The sequence below is a fragment of the Achroia grisella genome, unplaced genomic scaffold (genome assembly GCF_030625045.1).
Source record: "Achroia grisella isolate CSIRO2021 unplaced genomic scaffold, CSIRO_AGI_Agris_v1 utg1419, whole genome shotgun sequence".
NCBI classification, from domain to species: Eukaryota; Metazoa; Arthropoda; class Insecta; order Lepidoptera; family Pyralidae; genus Achroia; species Achroia grisella.
In genome coordinates this window covers 950,089-969,661 of record NW_026712630.1, presented here as the reverse complement: position 1 = coordinate 969,661, position 19,573 = coordinate 950,089, and the positions used below count along the sequence as shown (strand labels likewise).

General features: G+C 35.8%; 3 protein-coding genes across 3 annotated transcripts; all 3 read right to left on the bottom strand.

Annotated features, from left to right (window-relative positions):
- Positions 1–1,352: 1,352 nt before the first annotated feature.
- Positions 1,353–4,232, bottom strand: LOC131855442 (uncharacterized). The gene has a single exon (XM_059206715.1). The coding sequence runs from the start codon at positions 4,230–4,232 to the stop codon at positions 1,353–1,355; it is 2,880 nt and encodes a 959-aa protein (XP_059062698.1).
- A 2,524-nt stretch (positions 4,233–6,756) lies between these two features.
- LOC131855422 (cytochrome P450 6B6-like) lies at positions 6,757–8,814 on the bottom strand. Its single transcript, XM_059206697.1, has 2 exons — positions 7,403–8,814; positions 6,757–6,937 (listed from the first exon to the last, which is right to left on the bottom strand). Exons 1-2 carry the CDS (start codon positions 8,754–8,756, stop codon positions 6,759–6,761), a joined length of 1,533 nt encoding a protein of 510 aa, XP_059062680.1. The 5' UTR covers positions 8,757–8,814; the 3' UTR covers positions 6,757–6,758.
- A 3,948-nt stretch (positions 8,815–12,762) lies between these two features.
- On the bottom strand, positions 12,763–15,461 carry LOC131855427 (probable cytochrome P450 6a18; the record flags this gene model as incomplete). The annotated part of the gene is made up of 2 exons (XM_059206703.1): positions 14,099–15,461; positions 12,763–12,926 (listed from the first exon to the last, which is right to left on the bottom strand). Coding segments are annotated over exons 1-2 (1,527 nt in total), but the record flags the coding sequence as incomplete, so codon positions are not given.
- Positions 15,462–19,573: the final 4,112 nt, after the last annotated feature.

Below are 19,573 nucleotides of genomic sequence, written 5' to 3'. Positions count from 1 at the left end.
ATAGACCACTTTGGGAATCACTGCTGTAGACTAACATTATATCTTTAAAAATATATGACGATTGTTAATTCATATTCCGAACTTTTCGTATACAGAAAGTGAACCCAACTTGTAACTTCTAGAATGTGTTTCCATTGTCGACGTTCAAGAAATGTATGTTTTTTCTAATAGTATATGTAATCTGTGGAGTGATTTAGAGCAATCATATCACTCAATGAACTGTATATAATATATATAAGTAATTGTAATTTATAAAAACCGAAGCTATTTGTATTATTTTACCCTTTTTAGTAATGATTAACTGATTTAGTTGTTATCCGAGTGGAAACTTGAAGAATGACTAATTCTCTTGATTTGATAATAATATTCGTAATAACCCCAGGATAATTAATACAGCGTTATGTACTCTCAAGCTAAGCAGAGCTTGTTGCATGGCTACCACACAAGGACATATACGTAATGTAATACCCATAATGTACTTAGAAAACACCCGAACCAATACAGATAATCATCGAAATTTTAATACTGTGCGAGAAATCGATCCCGCGACTATCGGAAATAAAACTAAACCGCAATACAACCGAGGGAACAAAGTAAAAATAGATCTGTATAAGAAGAGAGAGAACAAATGTAGACTATATACAGAGTTGTTTAAGTGTGTATGTCTCAATTTTTTTAGGCAGCAAGCCGCTTGCTTCGTAATCTGTGTTTTGGTTCAAGAGTGAGATGTGACAGTAAAAATACAGGGTACAGAGAAAAGACACGTTAGTCATTCAGAAAGGCAATCCTTGATTGTATTAACCCGGTCGTCACATGTTGAGGCGATAACCATAGTGCTGTCAAATGCTCCTGTATAAGCGACGGTTGATTCATTAGGTTGGTCTTTAGTATATATTTTAATTTAATTTACATAGAAAATGGAAAATTTCAAATAAATTCTGGTATCAAGTAACTTGGTCAAAGTGGTTGTAGTAGATTAGTCTAGTCTTTTTTTAAGGACCGAATCCCGTGGATTCAAAAACAAAACCGATTGGCTAACATTCAAATTAGCATATGGTGCTATAATATGGTTTATGGCAACAAAGAGGCATTCTGGCTTATATTTGCCATACGAAGACGGGGTAACTAGTATTGCGGCTGGCAACGGCAGTGAAATAGGGTAATATAAATAAAATTACTTACCAAAATTATAGTGATGTATTTAGTGGTAGCGTATATGACACAATGTAGCAAAACAATATAATAAAAAATATATGTCAAAATTGTATATAAAAATATATGGTTTAAAAATAGAAATATCTATAAAAAGAGGTCTGTCGCCAACATGGCACGCCCCGGTGTAGAGCACCAATCTATAGTGGCGACTGTGCGCAGTTTTCTTGGGTGCCCTGCTCTAGGAGTAAGGGCAACACTTTGCGCACTGGTCTTTTCAAGATCCCCATGCTTCCCCGGATCTCCACCACCCTGACCACTCCGTCAGGACCGGTGAATATCTTAGAAATACGGCCTTTGGGCCAGGTTCCTCGCGGAAGATTTGGATCCGCCACCAGAACTGGATCTCCCACTTTGAATTTGGCTTGCGTCGATCCGGCCTTTCGTGGAATCAACGTGGGTAGGTATTCATGAAGCCATCTGGCCCAAAACAGCTCCGCTAACCGCAGTACCTTCCTGTGGTCTAAGCGACGGCAAAGATCTGCATCGGTGCGGGGACGGACCAACTCGGTTGATGGTGTGCCCAATAAAAAATGGAAGGGTGTGAGGGCCTGTAGTGTCTCCGGCTCTACTGGTACGTGTGTCAGCGGGCGAGAATTGACTACTGCTTCCGCTTCCAGAAGTAGGGTACTCAATACTTCCTCTCTTGGAGCTTGTTCTTTCAGGGTTACGGAAAGCGCAGACTTTATTGATCGCACTAAGCGTTCCCACGCACCTCCCATTGATGGTGCCGCTGGACAAATGAAGACCCACTCTATTTTATGGTTGGCCGCGAAGTCGAAAACGTCTGTGAGTTGGTTGGCTGCGCCGACAAAAGCCGTGCCGTTATCTGAGATGATTCTCGCTGGACATCCTCTACGAGCAATAAATCTTCTTAGGGCCATGATAGCAGCATCTGCGGAAAGGCTTCCTACGATCTCCAAATGAACGGCTCTGATGGTAAGGCATGTGAATAGAGCTACCCAGCGTTTTTCTCGTCTGCGCCCAACGGCAACTTCAACTGGACCGAAGTAATCAAGACCGCAGAAGGAAAACGCGCGCTGATGATGGGATAACCTATCTTCAGGAAGATCACCAAATTGAGGCGTAGATGGGAGAAGCTTCCTAATCCTACAGAAACTGCATTGTTTGGCAACAGACCTGACACTTGGGCGTAAAGCTATTATATAAAATTTGCCGCGCAGGAAGTTAACGACGGTCTCGATATTACCATGACCAAATTTCCGATGATAGTGATCGAGAAGGAGTTTTATAATTGGATGTTTACCGTCTAAAACAATAGGGTTAATGTCCTGCGCGGGTGCATCTAATACAGCACGAATTCTTCCATTTAAACGGATTAAACCGTCTTCTCCCAACATCAACACAAGACCTCTAAGCCTCCCTTGATTAGTTGGGGGAAGACCCGCGGTAAGCCTCAAGAATTCGTGTTTAAATGATTCCAATTGAGTATATAAAAATAGGTGCCTCTCGGCCTCCAAGATTTCTGCGGCCGAAAGAGGTTTCAAAACTTTGAAGGAGACCTTGGAGGCAGCACTCTTTAATTTTGAATTTGGAGGTTTTTTCAAAAGCGACCGAAATATTTTAGCACAATGATGTGCACGAGCGGTTGCTCTAACCAACCGAACCCAACGACCGAAATGATCGTGATTCGCTACGATCGGAGATGGCATTTCCGGATGTTCGGTTAGCAAAAATGTTAACGCGTGTTCGGGTTTTAGTTCCTCAATTACTAGTGGAGCAATGACCGCAGGCTCGCGAGGCCATTCGTCTGGTGGAGACAAAAGAAAATCTGGGCCAGTATACCATCGAGAGGAAGAGGAAAGAGAGTATAGACCGCGTGTAGCATCATCTGCTACATTTAAGGCCGATGGAACATAACGCCAATTGGCAACGTTTGTAGTCTCTAATATTTCTCCTACACGGTGAGCAACAAACGGCTTAAACGTGCGGGCATCGCTACGCAACCACTTTAAAACTGTTAGGGAATCCGTCCAAAAGAAAACTCTAGAAGCAACAAGACGGTGTGCCTCCAGGATGTAAGTTGCGAATCGAGAAGCCATGAGAGCCGCCTGTAACTCGAGCCGTGGGATAGACACAGGCTTTAAAGGGGCTAGGCGCGCTTTTCCACCTATAAGAGCCAAATGAACAGATTGGTCCTGGTGGACAAAACGCCAAAACGCCACACAAGCGTAAGCGGATTCACTTGAGTCGGCTAGGACGTGGAGCTGGCATTCCGCAGCAAATCTGGTTCGGTAACAGCGTGGTATTTTAATTTTGGCCGAGACTTCTGCTATACCGGCGAACCAAGTCTGCCACTTTGCCTTAGCAGAGGCGGGCAACTCCTCGTCCCAGTCAATACCCATTCTCCATGTTTCCTGAAATAAGATGCGACCGGCGATGGTTAGTGGCATCAAAAATCCAAGAGGATCGTAAACCTTCATGAGATGGGACAAGACTACTCTTTTTGTCACACTGGTAGGCAGTTCTGTGGACTTTCTAAAATTAAGAGTATCTTCCTTGATGTTCCAGGCCACCCCTAAAATTCTAACTTGCGAAGGAGATGTCGGTCCGAGACCTACCTCGGATGTGTCGGCAGCCCACAAGTCAGGACTTATTGTTGTAAGCGCTTTGGGGTTGTTGGATACCCATGAGCACATCTCTAAACAGGCTGCTTTATGCACGGTAACGATATCTGCAACTAATCGAGCGGCGAGTTCTGGGCTGTCTACACTTCCAAGGTAGTCGTCCATGTAATGGTCTCTAACAATAGCCTCTGCTGCTTCGGGAAACTTAGTCTGGTGCTCTAAAGCATTTTTATTTTTTAGAAAAATGGCGGTGCACGGACTGGAGGTGGCGCCGAAGATCATGGAAGACATTCTATATTCTGCTATAGGTAGAGAAGGATCGTCTCGCCAGAGAAAACGTTGTGCATCTCTATCTTGTGCCCTAATTTTTGTTTGCGGGAACATTTCACGAATGTCTCCGTTGAGGGCTACCTCACCTTCCCTAAAACGCATGAGAATTCCTAATAAGGGTTGTAAGAGGTCAGGACCAGGGAGTAGCAGAGAATTTAGGCTAACTCCTGAACATTTAGCTGCGGCATCATGAACGAGCCTCAGCTTTTTCTTTTGGGGGTGATATACTCCAAAATGAGGCAAATACCATAAATTACCTAAAGGAGGTACATTAGTACAAAGCTCTGCGTAATCTTTCTCTATCATCCCATTTATATACTGTTTATAAGCTTCGGCATAATTTTGATCCTTTTTAAACTTTCTTTCTAAACTATGAAATCTGGATAAAGCTAATTTATAACTGTTGTCGATGACATTTCGCGCCCTAAGCCCATAGAAAAGGCTCGCACGCATGTCACGACTAATGTCAGCTCAGACGAAAGTCCGAGTGACATATGTTATGCCACCGCCTCACACTCCATAGCTCGTATGTTGTCAAAAGGCAAAATTACTCCATCTACGGCCGCAGTTAATAACAATAGGCCCTCAAATTCTCCCTCTATTGCTTATTGTTTATACTGTCAAAAGAATGGTCATGAAGTCTCAAATTGTCATTTATTTAAAAATATTTCTGTTAATGAAAGATGGGATTGGGTTAAAAATAATAAAGTTTGTCAAAGATGTCTCAAGCGGGGCAAACATTATTATAGGACTTGCAAAGGTAACTGTAGGGTAATAAATTGCAAAGGTGGATATTACCATCATGATTTACTTCACAAACAGTTAACAAATTCTGTTCATTACAGTTCAACAATAACTGGCGAACGTGAAGTAAGTTCGGAGAGTGAAGTCGCACCAGTAATTGTGGCCCACGCTCACGGCAGCAGTGCGATATCATGCGAGACGCCCTCTCCTTCGCGCTCACTTCTTAAAGTGCTGCCGGTAACTGTAACTGGACCAAAGGGTGAGATGGATATTTATGCTTTATTGGATGACGGTTCTACAGTTACTCTGATTGACCAAATAGTAGCTGACACAATCGGTGCACAAGGGCCGAAAGGCACTATTCAAGTTAATTGTGTGGGCGGCTTGGCGAAAGATTCTGTAGTAACCTACATTGATATTAACATCAAAGGCAAGCACTCTGTCGAAACCTTTAATTTAAAACGAGTTCGCTCAATACCTAATTTGGGTGTAGCATGCCAAACAATTCGTACTGTAGATGTTGCAAAGTTCTCTCATCTTCAGGATTTGGTAAAAGAACTGTCTTACGAGGGAGCCAAGCCTCTCTTAATAATTGGTATTGACAATTGGCATTTGTCGTTACCGCATGGCTTGCGGCTGGCAACGGCAGTGAAATAGGGTAATATAAATAAAATTACTTACCAAAATTATAGTGATGTATTTAGTGGTAGCGTATATGACACAATGTAGCAAAACAATATAATAAAAAATATATGTCAAAATTGTATATAAAAATATATGGTTTAAAAATAGAAATATCTATAAAAAGAGGTCTGTCGCCAACAACTAGTAAAGCACGAAATCCTATTAAATCACTCTGTCTATTCCTAAAAACTGCATTAAAATCCATTGCGTAGATTAAAAGATCTAAGAGAACAGGCATTGGAAGCAATTTCATTTTATACTATGTAAATATGATATCTTTACATTTTCAATAATCCACTTTATACATTGAATCACCTACAATAAATATAACTTTAATAGTTTTATACCTTTTTTCTTTCAATTGCTCTAAATATTGATGATGTAGTAAATATAGATGTAAAGCATTTATTTATCCTCAGGAATAAATAAATGCTTCACATCTATAAGTAACAGTTAGCACTCTTAAAAAGCTACCCCATCTGCTTTAAAAACCTATCGGTAATCTGTGAAACGCAGGCAAATGGTAGATGGTATTATGTTTACTTACTCGTTGATCATTAGCAAAGTGATACAAATATGACAATTATATTTAAACACAGTATTTGTCTCTAGATGGCGTTGTGTAAAGCAAAATAAGTGGGTCGCCAATTCTAGCTGCAATAATTGTAATTGTTAGTGTTTCTCACTGTGATCTATTTATAATGCATTTAAAATCAATAAAATTAATAATAAATGATAGACCGTGTTGAGAGAAAGAAAAGAAGTTTTTATTTTATTTTTAATTACAATTATTTTATGGCTTTTATACAAAAAGAGGTTTCATGTGCTAACAGTAATGTGTTTTTAATTATCCATGATTAGCATTGCTGGTGCTTGTGGGGACTAGTCTGTGCGGGTTACGAACACTGATTAGACCTTTTGGTTTTGCTATAGCATATGCTGTTGGTCATTATTCTCCCAAATTTGAATTTAAAAATGAATCTGTATTATTGTAAACATTTACTACATTTATGTGAAAAGAATACGAGCTTAGGTTTTTGTCAGTTCTTCTCTGATTTGACATATCATAAGAGTCTGTAATATAACTACATGAATAAAGATATTTTGATTTTTGAAATATTTAATAGTCTCTTAAAATAGTAAACATAAAAATCTTAATAGACAAAATAAAATTCTTATTGCAGTTTGTCTTAAACTACCTTATTTCTTTTCATTTCTTACGTAGAACATTAGCGGTAGACCTCCAACAATACCCTGTGCTATTTCAGACATAGGATCTATAATTGGTATTCGCCTGGACTCCGGAGCAGGCTTCACGGTAAACTTGGACAGTATCGCTGCTACTCCGGCCATGGTTTGCATCAGTCCAAGACGACTACCTGAAAATTTTACAATTTTCAATTAACAAAAAGGAAAAAAGTTTCTTGCGATTTGTGCTCATAGTTGGTTTTTGCCATAACCTGTGGATAAAATGGAGATACATTGATATCTGTAGTTTTATTTACACCAGAATTTGACTGACAATATATTTGAAAATGTTTCTTGTCTTTGTAAAATAGCAGTTTATATATTGCTATGGTGTTGTTAGGTTTATTAATAAAATATCATTAGTGATATTTAAAGTCTCTCCTGTTTTAATTATTATACGAAATATATATAATTACTGTATATTTTGCAAATTTGACTGACTTATTGTATGCTCTTGGAGCAGAAAACACTTTAATTATTTTTCACATTCTTTTATTATATGAAAAAAATTTAAAGTAACTAAACACTAAACGTGATCCACAATAAAGTACAACTTTTTTCATTTTATGACTGAATAGTGAAATGTTATTACGTACCTATACAATTGCGCGGTCCATTACCAAATGGTAAAAATACATCTTTGTTTTCCTCTTCATTGCGGAATCTTTCAGGGCGATAATCTTCAGGTTTGTCCCAATATTTAGAATCCATGTGTAATGCTTGAATTGGAATCATAACATTAATTCCTTTATCGATCGTTAAGCCTAGATCTTCAATAGTATAACTTTTAGCGCACTGCCTGGAAACAAAACCAAGTGACGGAAATATCCTCATTGCTTCCTTTATTGCCATTTTTAAATAATTCATCTCATTAACTGCTTCAAAAGAGAGCTTATTATCATATTTAGCTAGAACTCTATCGATGTCATCTTGGACATTTGCTTGCTCCTCTGGATGGAAGGCCAATAAATTTAATGTCATACTCGATGTAGTGGCTGAAGTCTCAAATCCAGCTCCGAAAAACATTGCAAGCTGAGCCATGAAAACATCATCATCAAAATTAATAGTGACTAGTTCAGGTGTACCGTCGTCTTTTTTCCTTTCAATCGATTCCATTTCCACAGATTCCAAATTTTTTATTGCAAGCATCAAATCGACGAAATCGTTTCTTCCTATCGGCTGATAATTTCTAGCTTTTTGAATGTTTTCTGAAAGTATTTTTACATCTTTTTCAACCCTGAAGAAGTACTTAAGATTTTTACAAAGCTCTGGAAACATATCCTTGAGCACAGCAACTAAGGCGTCGCCTATTCTGAGTTCAACAAATTTCCTACCTAATTTCCGAAAGTCTGAATTGTCGTCATTTAGAGAATCTGATTCTAAACCGAAACCGCAAGCACCGATGAAGTCAGTAGTATATCTTGCCATCAATTCCTTTGCATCATAAGTTTTTCCACTGGCAGCAACTTCAAAAGTCCGTGATTGTAGTTTTTCTGCACGCTCCACAATCAATGGAAACATGGCTTTTAATTTAGTACTCGTAAAAGCTGGTGTCATACGCATTCTTAACATCTTCCATAAGTCACCCTCTGCTGCAAATACGTTTCGCAGAAGCGGCTCCATCACTTTCGTATACGGTATAAATCCACGATAAAAGAATGAGCCAAAGTCTGTAACAAGTATACGTTTCACCAGCTCCGGATCTCTGACTATCAACTCCGGTCGCGTTCCTCTGTAGAACCCAATTAACCTCTCATTAGGGTACTTATTGTATAGCTCTCTAGTAATTTGCACTTTACTTTTACGCAGCAATAATCCATCCATGTTGTTTCCGAAAAAAACCACCGGCTTGTCATGTTTAACGCCTTTCTTTTCCCAGTACTTAAAAGACCTTGTATTGTAGAAATATAATACGACAAAAGTCAAAAGTATAATTACCAACGTTATCATTTTATTTAAAATTGAAACTGTCTTTGGTTGTGATGTTTTTAATTTGTGATCCAAACTAGTTGTGATCAAAACACAGATCGTACGTATGCTATCGACCTTGTATAACAATTACCCAAACGAGTCTGTGGATTAGGGTTCACGATTCTGATATTTTGTGATATCGATGAAAATCGATTTGTATTTCGATTGCCAAACGAATTCGATTAAGATATAGTAACTTAACAATTTACGAGATGCAACGTTAAGGATCTTATGAAATCTTGAAATCCGAACTTACAAATAAATATATTAGAGACTAGCTATTCCCGCAACTTTGTCCGCGTGGAATTTAACTTTATTTTTCTAAAATAAAAGTAGCCTAAGTTACCCCTTATTATATCAGCTAACTGCCAATAAAAGTCCCGTCAAAATCGGTCCAGCCATTTCAGAGCATTTCATCTCTTTGCAATAACTATAGTAAAATCTTTACAAACATTAATCGAATACTCGAGGTATACGATTAATAGATTTATACATATAATCTTTGCAGTTTGTATGGCATACCTCTTCGCAATAACTATAGTATAATCTTTACAAACATTAATCGAATACTCGAGGTATACGATTAATAGATTTATACATATAATCTTTGCAGTTTGTACGTCCCTATGGCATACCTCTTCGCAATAACTATATGCTAATCTTTACAAACATTAATCGAATACTCGAGGTATATGATTAATCGATTTATACATATAATCTTTGCAGTTTGTACGTCCCTATGGCATACCTCTTCGCAATAACTATAGTCTAATCTTTACAAATATTAATCGTATCCTCGAGGTTTACGATTAATCGATTTATATATGTAATCTTTGCAGTTTGTACGTCCCTATGGCATGTTACTTCGCAATGACTATAATGAGCATCTGAATTTGAGCACTATTCATTTTGAAATAAAGACTATACTCTCTTTTAGGTACATAAAATTATATTATATCACGAGATAATGAGTCTGTGTTAATAATTGTATGGGATTACGTAACAATAAATTTTTAACATACCGAACCCCGTGGATATAAGTAAATAAATAATCTTAGACAATTAACACAGCGCCATCTAGTCCCAAGATACGCATAGCTCGGGTTATGGGTACTAGACAAATAATATAAATATTTAGATATTTTTTTATATCCAGGTAGTCTATCATGGTATGGGCATGTAATGCGTAGGAATGAAGATCATATCCGAAAGGTGTTATGAATGTGGATGGTTATAAGGGCAGAGGAAGGCCGAAAAAGAGATGGATGGACTGTGTGAAAGATGATATGGTGAGAAAGGGAGTAAATAACGAGATGACTGCGAACAGAGATGTATGGAAGAGAAAAACATATTTCGACCACAAATAAATGGGATAAGGAAGATGCAGATGACAATGTAGCACGCCTTACTTCCAAAGGTCGCGGGTTCGATTCCTCGTACGGTACAAACATTTGTAGTCATGAGTAAGATTGTTTGTATCGGTCTGGATGTTTTCTATGTATAATATGTATGTATTTACGAAAAAAAAATATATATGTATATGTATCAGTCATCTAGTACCCATAACACAAGCTTTAGCTACACTAACTTGGGTCTAGATGGCGCTGTTTGAATTGATATATTATTATTGATATTAATTATTAGAATAAATAGCTAATAATTGCAAATTGCTGATGTTTTTTTCCTGTACAGTAAAGAATAGAGATATAGAAATAATCTATGCCCAACAGCATCAGAGTAGTCCGAAAAAAAAAATATATATGATCAATATACGGTTGTAATCTTATAACTTCTACACTAACACCAGCTTTAGCTATCTTAACTTGGGTCTAGATGGTGCTGTGTGAATTGTCCTGAGATTATTATTATCATTTATTCATTTACTTTATTTATACGTACTTACTTTTATTTATTTTCATGTTATTTTCTTAATAATGCACCGCACTAAAATCTGTTTACCTCATGGTCGACTGGGAGCAAATGCCTTATGGTGTTAAGTCCTCTATTTACACCTTTATTTTTGTATTTGTTCATTAAAGTTTTAATAAATAAATAAATCTAAATCTATATAACTCAAAGGTGACTGACGTAATGATCTATCAACGCACAGCTCAAACCACTGGACGGATCGGGCTGAAATTTGGCATGCAGGTAGATGTTATGACGTAGGCATCCGATAAGAAAGGATTTTGATTAATTCTACCCCCAAGGGGATAAAAGTTTGTATGAAACTTTGTCAATTTTAAACCGATCGGGCTGAGACTTTGCATGCATAAACCTACTACGACGTAGGCATCCTCTAAGAAAGGATTTAGATAAATTTCACCCCTAAGGGGATAAATTAACGCGAGCAAAGTCGCGGGCAAAAGCTGGAATAATATACCTTCCAAACTGTAAAAAAATTGCTGAAATCGGTGCAATGATTTCGGAGTCTACTTTCCTTTGACTTTCGTCGTGACAAAATCCTTTCTCTTTGTAATATTATGTTATCTGTGGTAATAGTATAGAAAAATAAAATACATTAACAAATTAAAATATAAAAAAAAATATCTTTATTATTATTATCTGTGTTACATATAATTATAAACTATGACCGGGATTATCTTTTTATAATAACTAGACAAAGTTAAACACATTTTGTTATGAATAAAAAAAACATCTATTCAAAAGAGCAGCACACAAGTTTCTTGCTCATTCTTCTTGTGATGAGTCTGCGTTCCGAATGAGTAGTAAAATCAAAATATGACTATTCAAAAGTGCTTGTAATGAGTTTATTTGAATAAATATTATTTCTATGTCTATTTCTATGAATTTAACTTTATTTTTCTACAATAAAAGTACCCAAAGGTGCCAAAATAAGTCCCGCACAATCGGTCCAGTCATTTCAGAGATTGGCCAGGACAAACAGGCGGACAGACAAAAATTATAAATAATGTCATTTTCGTGTATGTACTGTATGTATATTCATATGCATGTAGTAAAAAACGGTTATTTCAATATTACAAACAGACAATCCAATTTTATTTATATATACATAGATATACATAAAATAACATTAAGAAGAATTCAAATGTTCACTGCGAATGAAGTCGCGGGTACAGCTAGTATATATACATATATATGGTCTGAAAAGATATGTGTTTATCACACGTAGGTATGTATATATTTGATAAACGATGTCTTCATAAGTCATCAGTCATTTTAACCGACATCAATAAAGGAGAGGTTATCAATTCAACCACACATAAAGATAAATGCACTGTACAATCGAAATACTGTGATGTCATTCCATTAAGTTAATTAATTCATATCTTTTCGTAATCCGTCATACTCGTGAACGAGTGCTTGCTCTGTTCGATGATTAGACTATTTCGTTTTGATTGCAATAGCATATGCTGTTGGTCAGTATATTATACTTAATGTTAGTATTTAAAAATTAAGTTGTTTTTTTGTAATCATATACAAGCTGATTTGAAGACAATAACAGCTGAGTTCCTTCTCATTTCTTCTTAGCTCGAAAGCACTACAAAAGTATATTTTTTTGTATAATTTCAAGAAGATATCAGCATTCTGCACTCCTTCTCTATATCATTTCATTATATAAAACAAAGTCACTGTCTATCCGTCCCTATGTATGTTTAAATGTTTAAAACCACAACGATTATGAAGCTAAGTTTCTTGAATATAAAGATTTGGCTTCACGTATTAATACATAGATAATTCTACTCCTAATAGATCAATAAATCAAGAAATAGTATCAAATTTTATGATCTCATTAAAAATTATTTCATATATATTCGTTTCATTTATAAGATATATATGTTTATATTTTAAACATAAGTAGAAATAGTATCAAATATTATAATCTCATTAAAATTATTTCATATAGATTCGTTTCCTATATATGATATATATATTTTAAACATAACTAGAAATAGTATCAAATTTTATGACCTCTTTAAAAATAATTTCATATAAACTCGTTTCTTTTATAAAACATTAAAGGTAGGCCTCCCTCTACACCTTGCACTATTTCAGACTTAGGGTCTATTATCGGCTGCAGCCTGGACTCCGGTGCTGGTTTCACTGTGAACTTGGATAGTACTGCTGCCAACCCAGCCATGGCTTGCATGAGGCCTAGACGACTACCTGAAAATGGAAGTTTAAATTACTAACCTTATGTCGTTGAAACTTAATTTAGAAACACACACACAATTATTTAAAATATTAATTAATTTATAGTATTTATAACAGAGTGAATCGAGTATTACACAATAGAAATAGAAACAATCTTTATTCAAATAAACTCATTACAAGCACTTTTGAATAGTCATATTTTGATTCTACCACTCATTCGGAATGCAGATTCATCACAAGATGAATGAGCAAGAAACTTGTGTGTTGCTCTTTTTAATAGATGTTTTTTATATAAATAATAATTACAGTATAACGAATAAAAGGCTTGCGATAATCAACATAGAAATCGCTACGCACTCATTATTAGTGTAATGAGATAAACAAATTAAAATTCGAAAAATTCACAATTCAAAATTCAAAAATCTATCAAAAATAATCAAAAATAAATATAATAAAAATTATGAACTATCTCTTATCCGATAATTTCACTGCCTAGTTCCATCCTTCAACCGTAACATACAAAGAAGCTACCATACGGCTAGACGTAATACTTGACTTACAAAAAAAATATTGAAAATGTTTCCATTTTCAATATTTTTTGCAATGTTTGTTTATACTCAATAAACGGAAAAATACTCGATAGATTAAAAAAATCACCTAAGATAGCTACTTATCAGCTAGTACAGGCTGCATTGCAGTTCCGGATACAGATAGCCGCGTGATAAAATGAGAATCACATATTTATAGAGTTTAATTTATTATCACAAATATATTGTGATTTGTTTATTTTTAAATATTATTATTTGATTTATATTCTGGGATAACAGTCAGTTAATTATATACCAGATATATTTTACCAGCAAGTCTGACCAAAAAGGTCAATTCATAGGTACCTCAGTCAATCCTTCGATTGATCACAGTCCAAATCAAACGGGGATTGACATTACGACGGCCTGAGCCGAGGTTCGTACCCCTAGCGGTACCCTCAGACTAAAGTCGTATCCGTCAAGCGGGAGTTGGCCCTCAGCCGCTCCATAAGTCCTTACTTTAGTTTGGAGTGTCATCTGCACTCGCCCCCTATCGTCCGGTGAAGCTGTAAAGGCCAGCTACGTCCAACAGCATTAGAGTAGTCCGAAAAAAGTACCTCAGTTTTTGCATGAAAAAAATAGATAACATCAACATACCTGCACAACTGCGTGGACCGCTACCAAACGGTAAGTATATATCATTATTTATTCTTATTTCACTATCTGGGTGGAATCTCTCAGGGCGAAATTCTTCAGGGTTATCCCAATATTTAGGATCCATGTGTAAAGCTTGAACTGGAATCATAACATTTATGCCTTTGTCGATTGTAAAGCCTAGCTCTTCAAAAGTATAATCCCTAGCACATTGTCTGGATATAAACCCAACTGATGGAAACATTCTCATTCCTTCCTTTAAAGCCATTTCTAGATAAATCATTTCTTTGACTGCATCGTAACAGAGTTTGTTATCATATCTAGCTAATACTCTATCAATGTCTTCTTGTACTTTCGTTTGCTCTTCGGGATGATAAGCCAGAAAATGTAACGTCATACTGGAAGATGATGATGACGTCTCAAAACCAGCTGCGAAGAACATAATCAGCTGCGCCATAAAAAGATCATCGTCAAACTGTATCGAAACCATTTCAGGTGAGCCGTCCCCTTTTTTCTTCTCCATCGACTCAATTTCCACATTCCCCTGATTTTTGATAGTTAGCATCATATCTACGTAATCATTCCTGCCGATTGGTTTATAATTTCTCGCCTTCTGAATCTCCTGTGACAATTCTTTAGCTTCGTCTTCAAGTCTATAGAAATACCTTAAGTCTTTACACAAAACTGGAAACATTTCCTTCAACACCGCAACTAAAGCGTCGCCTAGACCAGGTGCAAATATTTTGCTGCCAAGTTTTCTGAAATCAGAGTTTTCGTCATTCAGGCAGTCGGATTCTAGACCGAAAGCACAAGCACCTATGAAGTCAGTAGTGTATCTTGCCATCAGATCTTTGACATCAAAACTCTTTCCGCTCGCAACCACCTCCAGAGTCCTGGATTGCAGCTTCTCCGCGCGCTCCACTATCAGCGGAAACATCGCTTTCAGTTTTCCACTTGAGAAAGCTGGTGTCATCCGTATCCTCAACATCTTCCACAGATCCCCTTCAACAATGAACAGATTCCTCATAACCGGTTCAATGACCTCCTTATTTGGAACAAATCCGCGATAGAAAAACGATCCAAAATCCGTAACCATTATACGTTTCACCAAATCCGGGTCCCTAATAATCAGCTCCGGCCTCGTTCCTCTGAAGAAACCGACCACCTTCTCATTGGGGTACTTGTGGTACATTTCCGTGTTGAGTTGCACTTTGCTTTTCCGTATAAGGAATCCTTCTTTGTTGTTGCCGAAGAAAGGCACGGGTCGGTCATGTTTCACGCCTCTCTTCTCCCAATATTTGAATGTTCTTGTATTATAGAAATACAAAAGAATAGCAGATAAGACTATAACTACTAACGTTATCATGTCTGACAAATGTATTCTACGTATGTTGAAGTGATAATGTGAGTAAAATTGAAATAATGAACTCTATATATATTAGGGTGTCCCTTATATGGGTGAAAAAAATTTTTTTTCAGATATCGAAATGCATACCCCTTAATTCTTTTTAAACTACCTAAACTTAATCAAATACAAAATTTTATCTTTATATGTCAACATTAACCCGTGCCGACAGAGTCTTGAATATTTTAAAAATCGTTGTCTTTAACGCTTATCGTTGTGTATGTGTAATAAAATGAAATAAAATGTTTAATAATAATAATCAAAGAGAAAGTTAGAATATAGTATTTATTAATCAAATGAATATCACAAATATTTTCTTTTAAGGGTCTCTTTTTTACAGTCTGGATACAGATTTCTATGCTCTTGTACACAAAAAATCTTGTAGGTACGCAGCAAAAACTGTTTTTGATATTCTTTTGCAGTGACTAAGCCATTGAAATCTTGCATAAGTTTTACAGCTCTTTCAGCTGTATCATTCACGGCCCTTAAAGAAAGAACTCTTGTTTTAGCCTGCAAATAGGTTACATCTTCGTCCCATGCAGAAACGGTATTCTTTAAGAAGTCTGTATCCATATTTAAACGAGCAAATAAATTTGTGCTCTTAACAGACACAAAATCATTTAATGATTTTCCTGCAACAAAATACAAGATATATTATTATCAGTTTATTAAGATGGATATAAGATATAAAACTATTTAATTTTTAAATTAAATAACTTAATACGGTTTAATTATTACATTTATCAGTCAGGTCAGGTCTAGACCAACCAAATATAAAAATATGATAAACGCGATAAAACCGAATTAAATTAAAATGTGTAACATTAAAAAAAAACTATACTAAAATAAATGTTATGTATTTCTACTTACCATACAAATAATCAGACATATCTTCTTTCGATGGACTGTATCTTTTTACAGAATCATATAAACTATCTCTTTGTAAGTTCGCTACAATATTCGTCTTAGTTTGTTCATCTACTTCATCATCAAAGAGTGATAAAACAGCTATTTCTTCTTACAAGTACCAAAAATGTTGACTAAACTTGCTCAGGGCAGCTTTGGAGATCTCTTTATTAACAGTTTCATATTCCTTAAGACTTTTTAAAAAGCGCGAAGCTTGATTTGGGGCCGTGACTGCCAGACTACATCTAAGCCATGGTTTTACATATATAACTGCAATGAATAAACAAATATCTTGAAGGGCTCTTTTATCCTTAGCGCTAATTTTGAATTGAGATTGCAACAAACATATTTTCAAAGAGTAAATGGCTCTAGCCATCCACCTAGCTTGATGCATTGCTGCAGAAAGTCTTATTTTAATATTTTTCTTTGACGAATTGTTTATCGGGAACTCATCACAGCTGAGATCTAGGGCTTCTACTACAGCCTGAAGTACATAGACAGAGTCCCTTATGCTTAATTGACATCTATCTAAAGTGGCAACTAACTTAGGAGTGATGAAATCTTTCCTTCCTCTTTTTGAAGTATTTACAATAATAATAATAATAATAATAATCTCAGGACAATTCACACAGTGCCATCTAGACCCAAATTAAGCTACCTAAAGCTTGTATTATGGGTACTAGACAACTGATACAAATACATAGATACGTTTTTTTCGTAAATACGTACATATTATACATAGAAAATACCCAGACCGATACAAACAATCGTACTCATGAATACAAATGTTTGTGCCGTGCGAGGAATCGAACCCGCGACCATCGGTAGTAAGGCGGTGTGCTAAACCGCTAGACCACCGAGGCCGTCTTTTTTTTTACAATTTACAAAACTTATCATTTGAGATGTTGACGGCAAGGGTTCCGTCAGAGCTGGTATTGGGATTGGGATTTTCTTGCGTTTCGATAAAATCTTGTGTAGTTAAAGATGACGATAAACTTTTGGAACATCTTGTCTTTTTTTCTCTTCTTTTAATTTTCTCTGTCTTGTTCTTTTTTCTTTCTCGGCTAACTTTTTATCTACTCCCGCTAAACATCCTAGACGCCCTGGTTCTCTTTGTTTTTGTAAAAATATTTTATCTTCTTCTAATTTTATCCAGTCCAAAGCATTTGCGTGTGCTATATCGAATAAATTATCTAAATTATTTTGAAAGTCCTCCTCACGGCGCTTGTAAACAGCTGGCGTTTTTTTTTAATTTTTTTGTAACTCTCTCCAAGCACGGTGAAGATCCACAAGTTTTTTTACACAGTTAGGCACAGGTCTGGTAGGGATTCTAGCTTTTTCCCAGAATATAATACACTCTCGAACGGCAAGATTTGCGTTCCATTAACAATAAATTTGACTTCGCGAATGTTAAAAAAGAGGACTGCAAGAACTTGACGATTAGACGGTAACTTTGCTACAGTTATTTGTTGGTGACGTCTTAGTTGGTGACGTGAACCATTCACGTCACCAACTAAGAAAATACTTTTTTTATTGGTTCTTAATTCTACTGCCATTTTTTTAAACATAAAAACAATATGTTAATAACAAGAGTTACTTGAAACAAATGGCAAATACGTTATTTGTATGAACATGTTTCGATGCAAGTCGGCACGGGTTATCGTTCTCCAAATTATATAAAAATGTATTTTCGAGTGTTTTAGGAACATATGAACAAAACTAAGACCTATGCATTAAAAAATAAAAACTTTGAAAAATAAGGGACACCCTAATATATATATTTAAGCTATTATGTTTCGTTAATGTGTTTTTTTTTAGAATTCCTTATAGAATACAGATGTGCCGCATTATTTTCTTTCAGTTTATATTTACAACTTGAGCATCTGTATAAATATTATAAACTAAAAATTTTCTGTCTATTTAATTGATTACTTTGAATGGAATTTGGTTTGAGAATAGACTGTATGAAATACAGATTATCTCATTCATTCATAATTTAAGAGCTACGCTCTGGTTGGATCTTCCATCATGCTCTTTAATTCTTGATACGACACGACTCCCATCTTCTCCGTAGTTTGTTTGATGTAGCTGTGCCTTGATCTTCCACTCCTAACTATCTATTATACTAACAATAAATCTAGAAGGGAAAGTGAGGGATATATCCTCTTTATTGGTTTTTATTGCTTAACGCTTGTTGGTATCAAATTTGTTATCATTACGACAATAATAGGTTATATGTACCGATGATATCAAATCAAAATCTCTTTATTCATGTAGGTTTATTATAGACTCTTATGATATGTCAAATGTACCGTCAGTTCGGAGTGTTATCAAGCTAGGAAGTGACAAGAAAATCAGCACTTATTCTTTTCAAACCATCTGCTGTTAGATCTTAGGTTCTCGCCCCGGCTTCGCACGGGTGTACATGTATTATATATGTAAACTTTCCTCTTGAATCACTCTATCGATCATTGATGCGCTGATTGCGCTAAAATAATCAGCACATAGAAAACCAGAACAGCTGATGCATCGTCGGGGCGCTTTGGACTGGAAAGGCCGGAACATGCTCGCTAAAAGTATAAAAAAAAGAAGGAAAAGGGAAAAGAGAAGAGAAAGAGGAAAGGGGAAAGGGAAGTGAAAAAGAGAAAAAAAAAAAAATTGCCGAATTACGACAAAAAGTGAACTGTGAAATTAAACAATCAATAATTAAACAAAACCTGGACTATAACAAATAGTGAACTTTGAAAATAGTGTTAGAATAAGATTTCATATAATTGTATATGCAGTGTAAGAATTCATAATGTGTATTGTTACATTATGAATTCTTACATTGCACAATGTAATGAAAACTGTGAAATTAGTAGTAGTGTAAGATTTATATAATTGTATATGCATATTGATAAATCTAATCCTCCAAATAAAGATGGGTGACACTGCATGTTGTCAACTCACCCGGCCGGCCAGCGGTGGTTCTGGGCCAGACGGATAAGGTCTGCCTCGGTGTCACTGTTAGGCAAATTGTAACATCTCGGCTGGAGTTGTACAAAAATGGAAATTAAATAAATATTATAATATTAAAGTAAATTAAAAAAGGCACGGACGAATATGTCTGTGGAAAAATGTATTTAAATATAAAAAAAAAAAAAAAAGAATCACTCTATCTATTA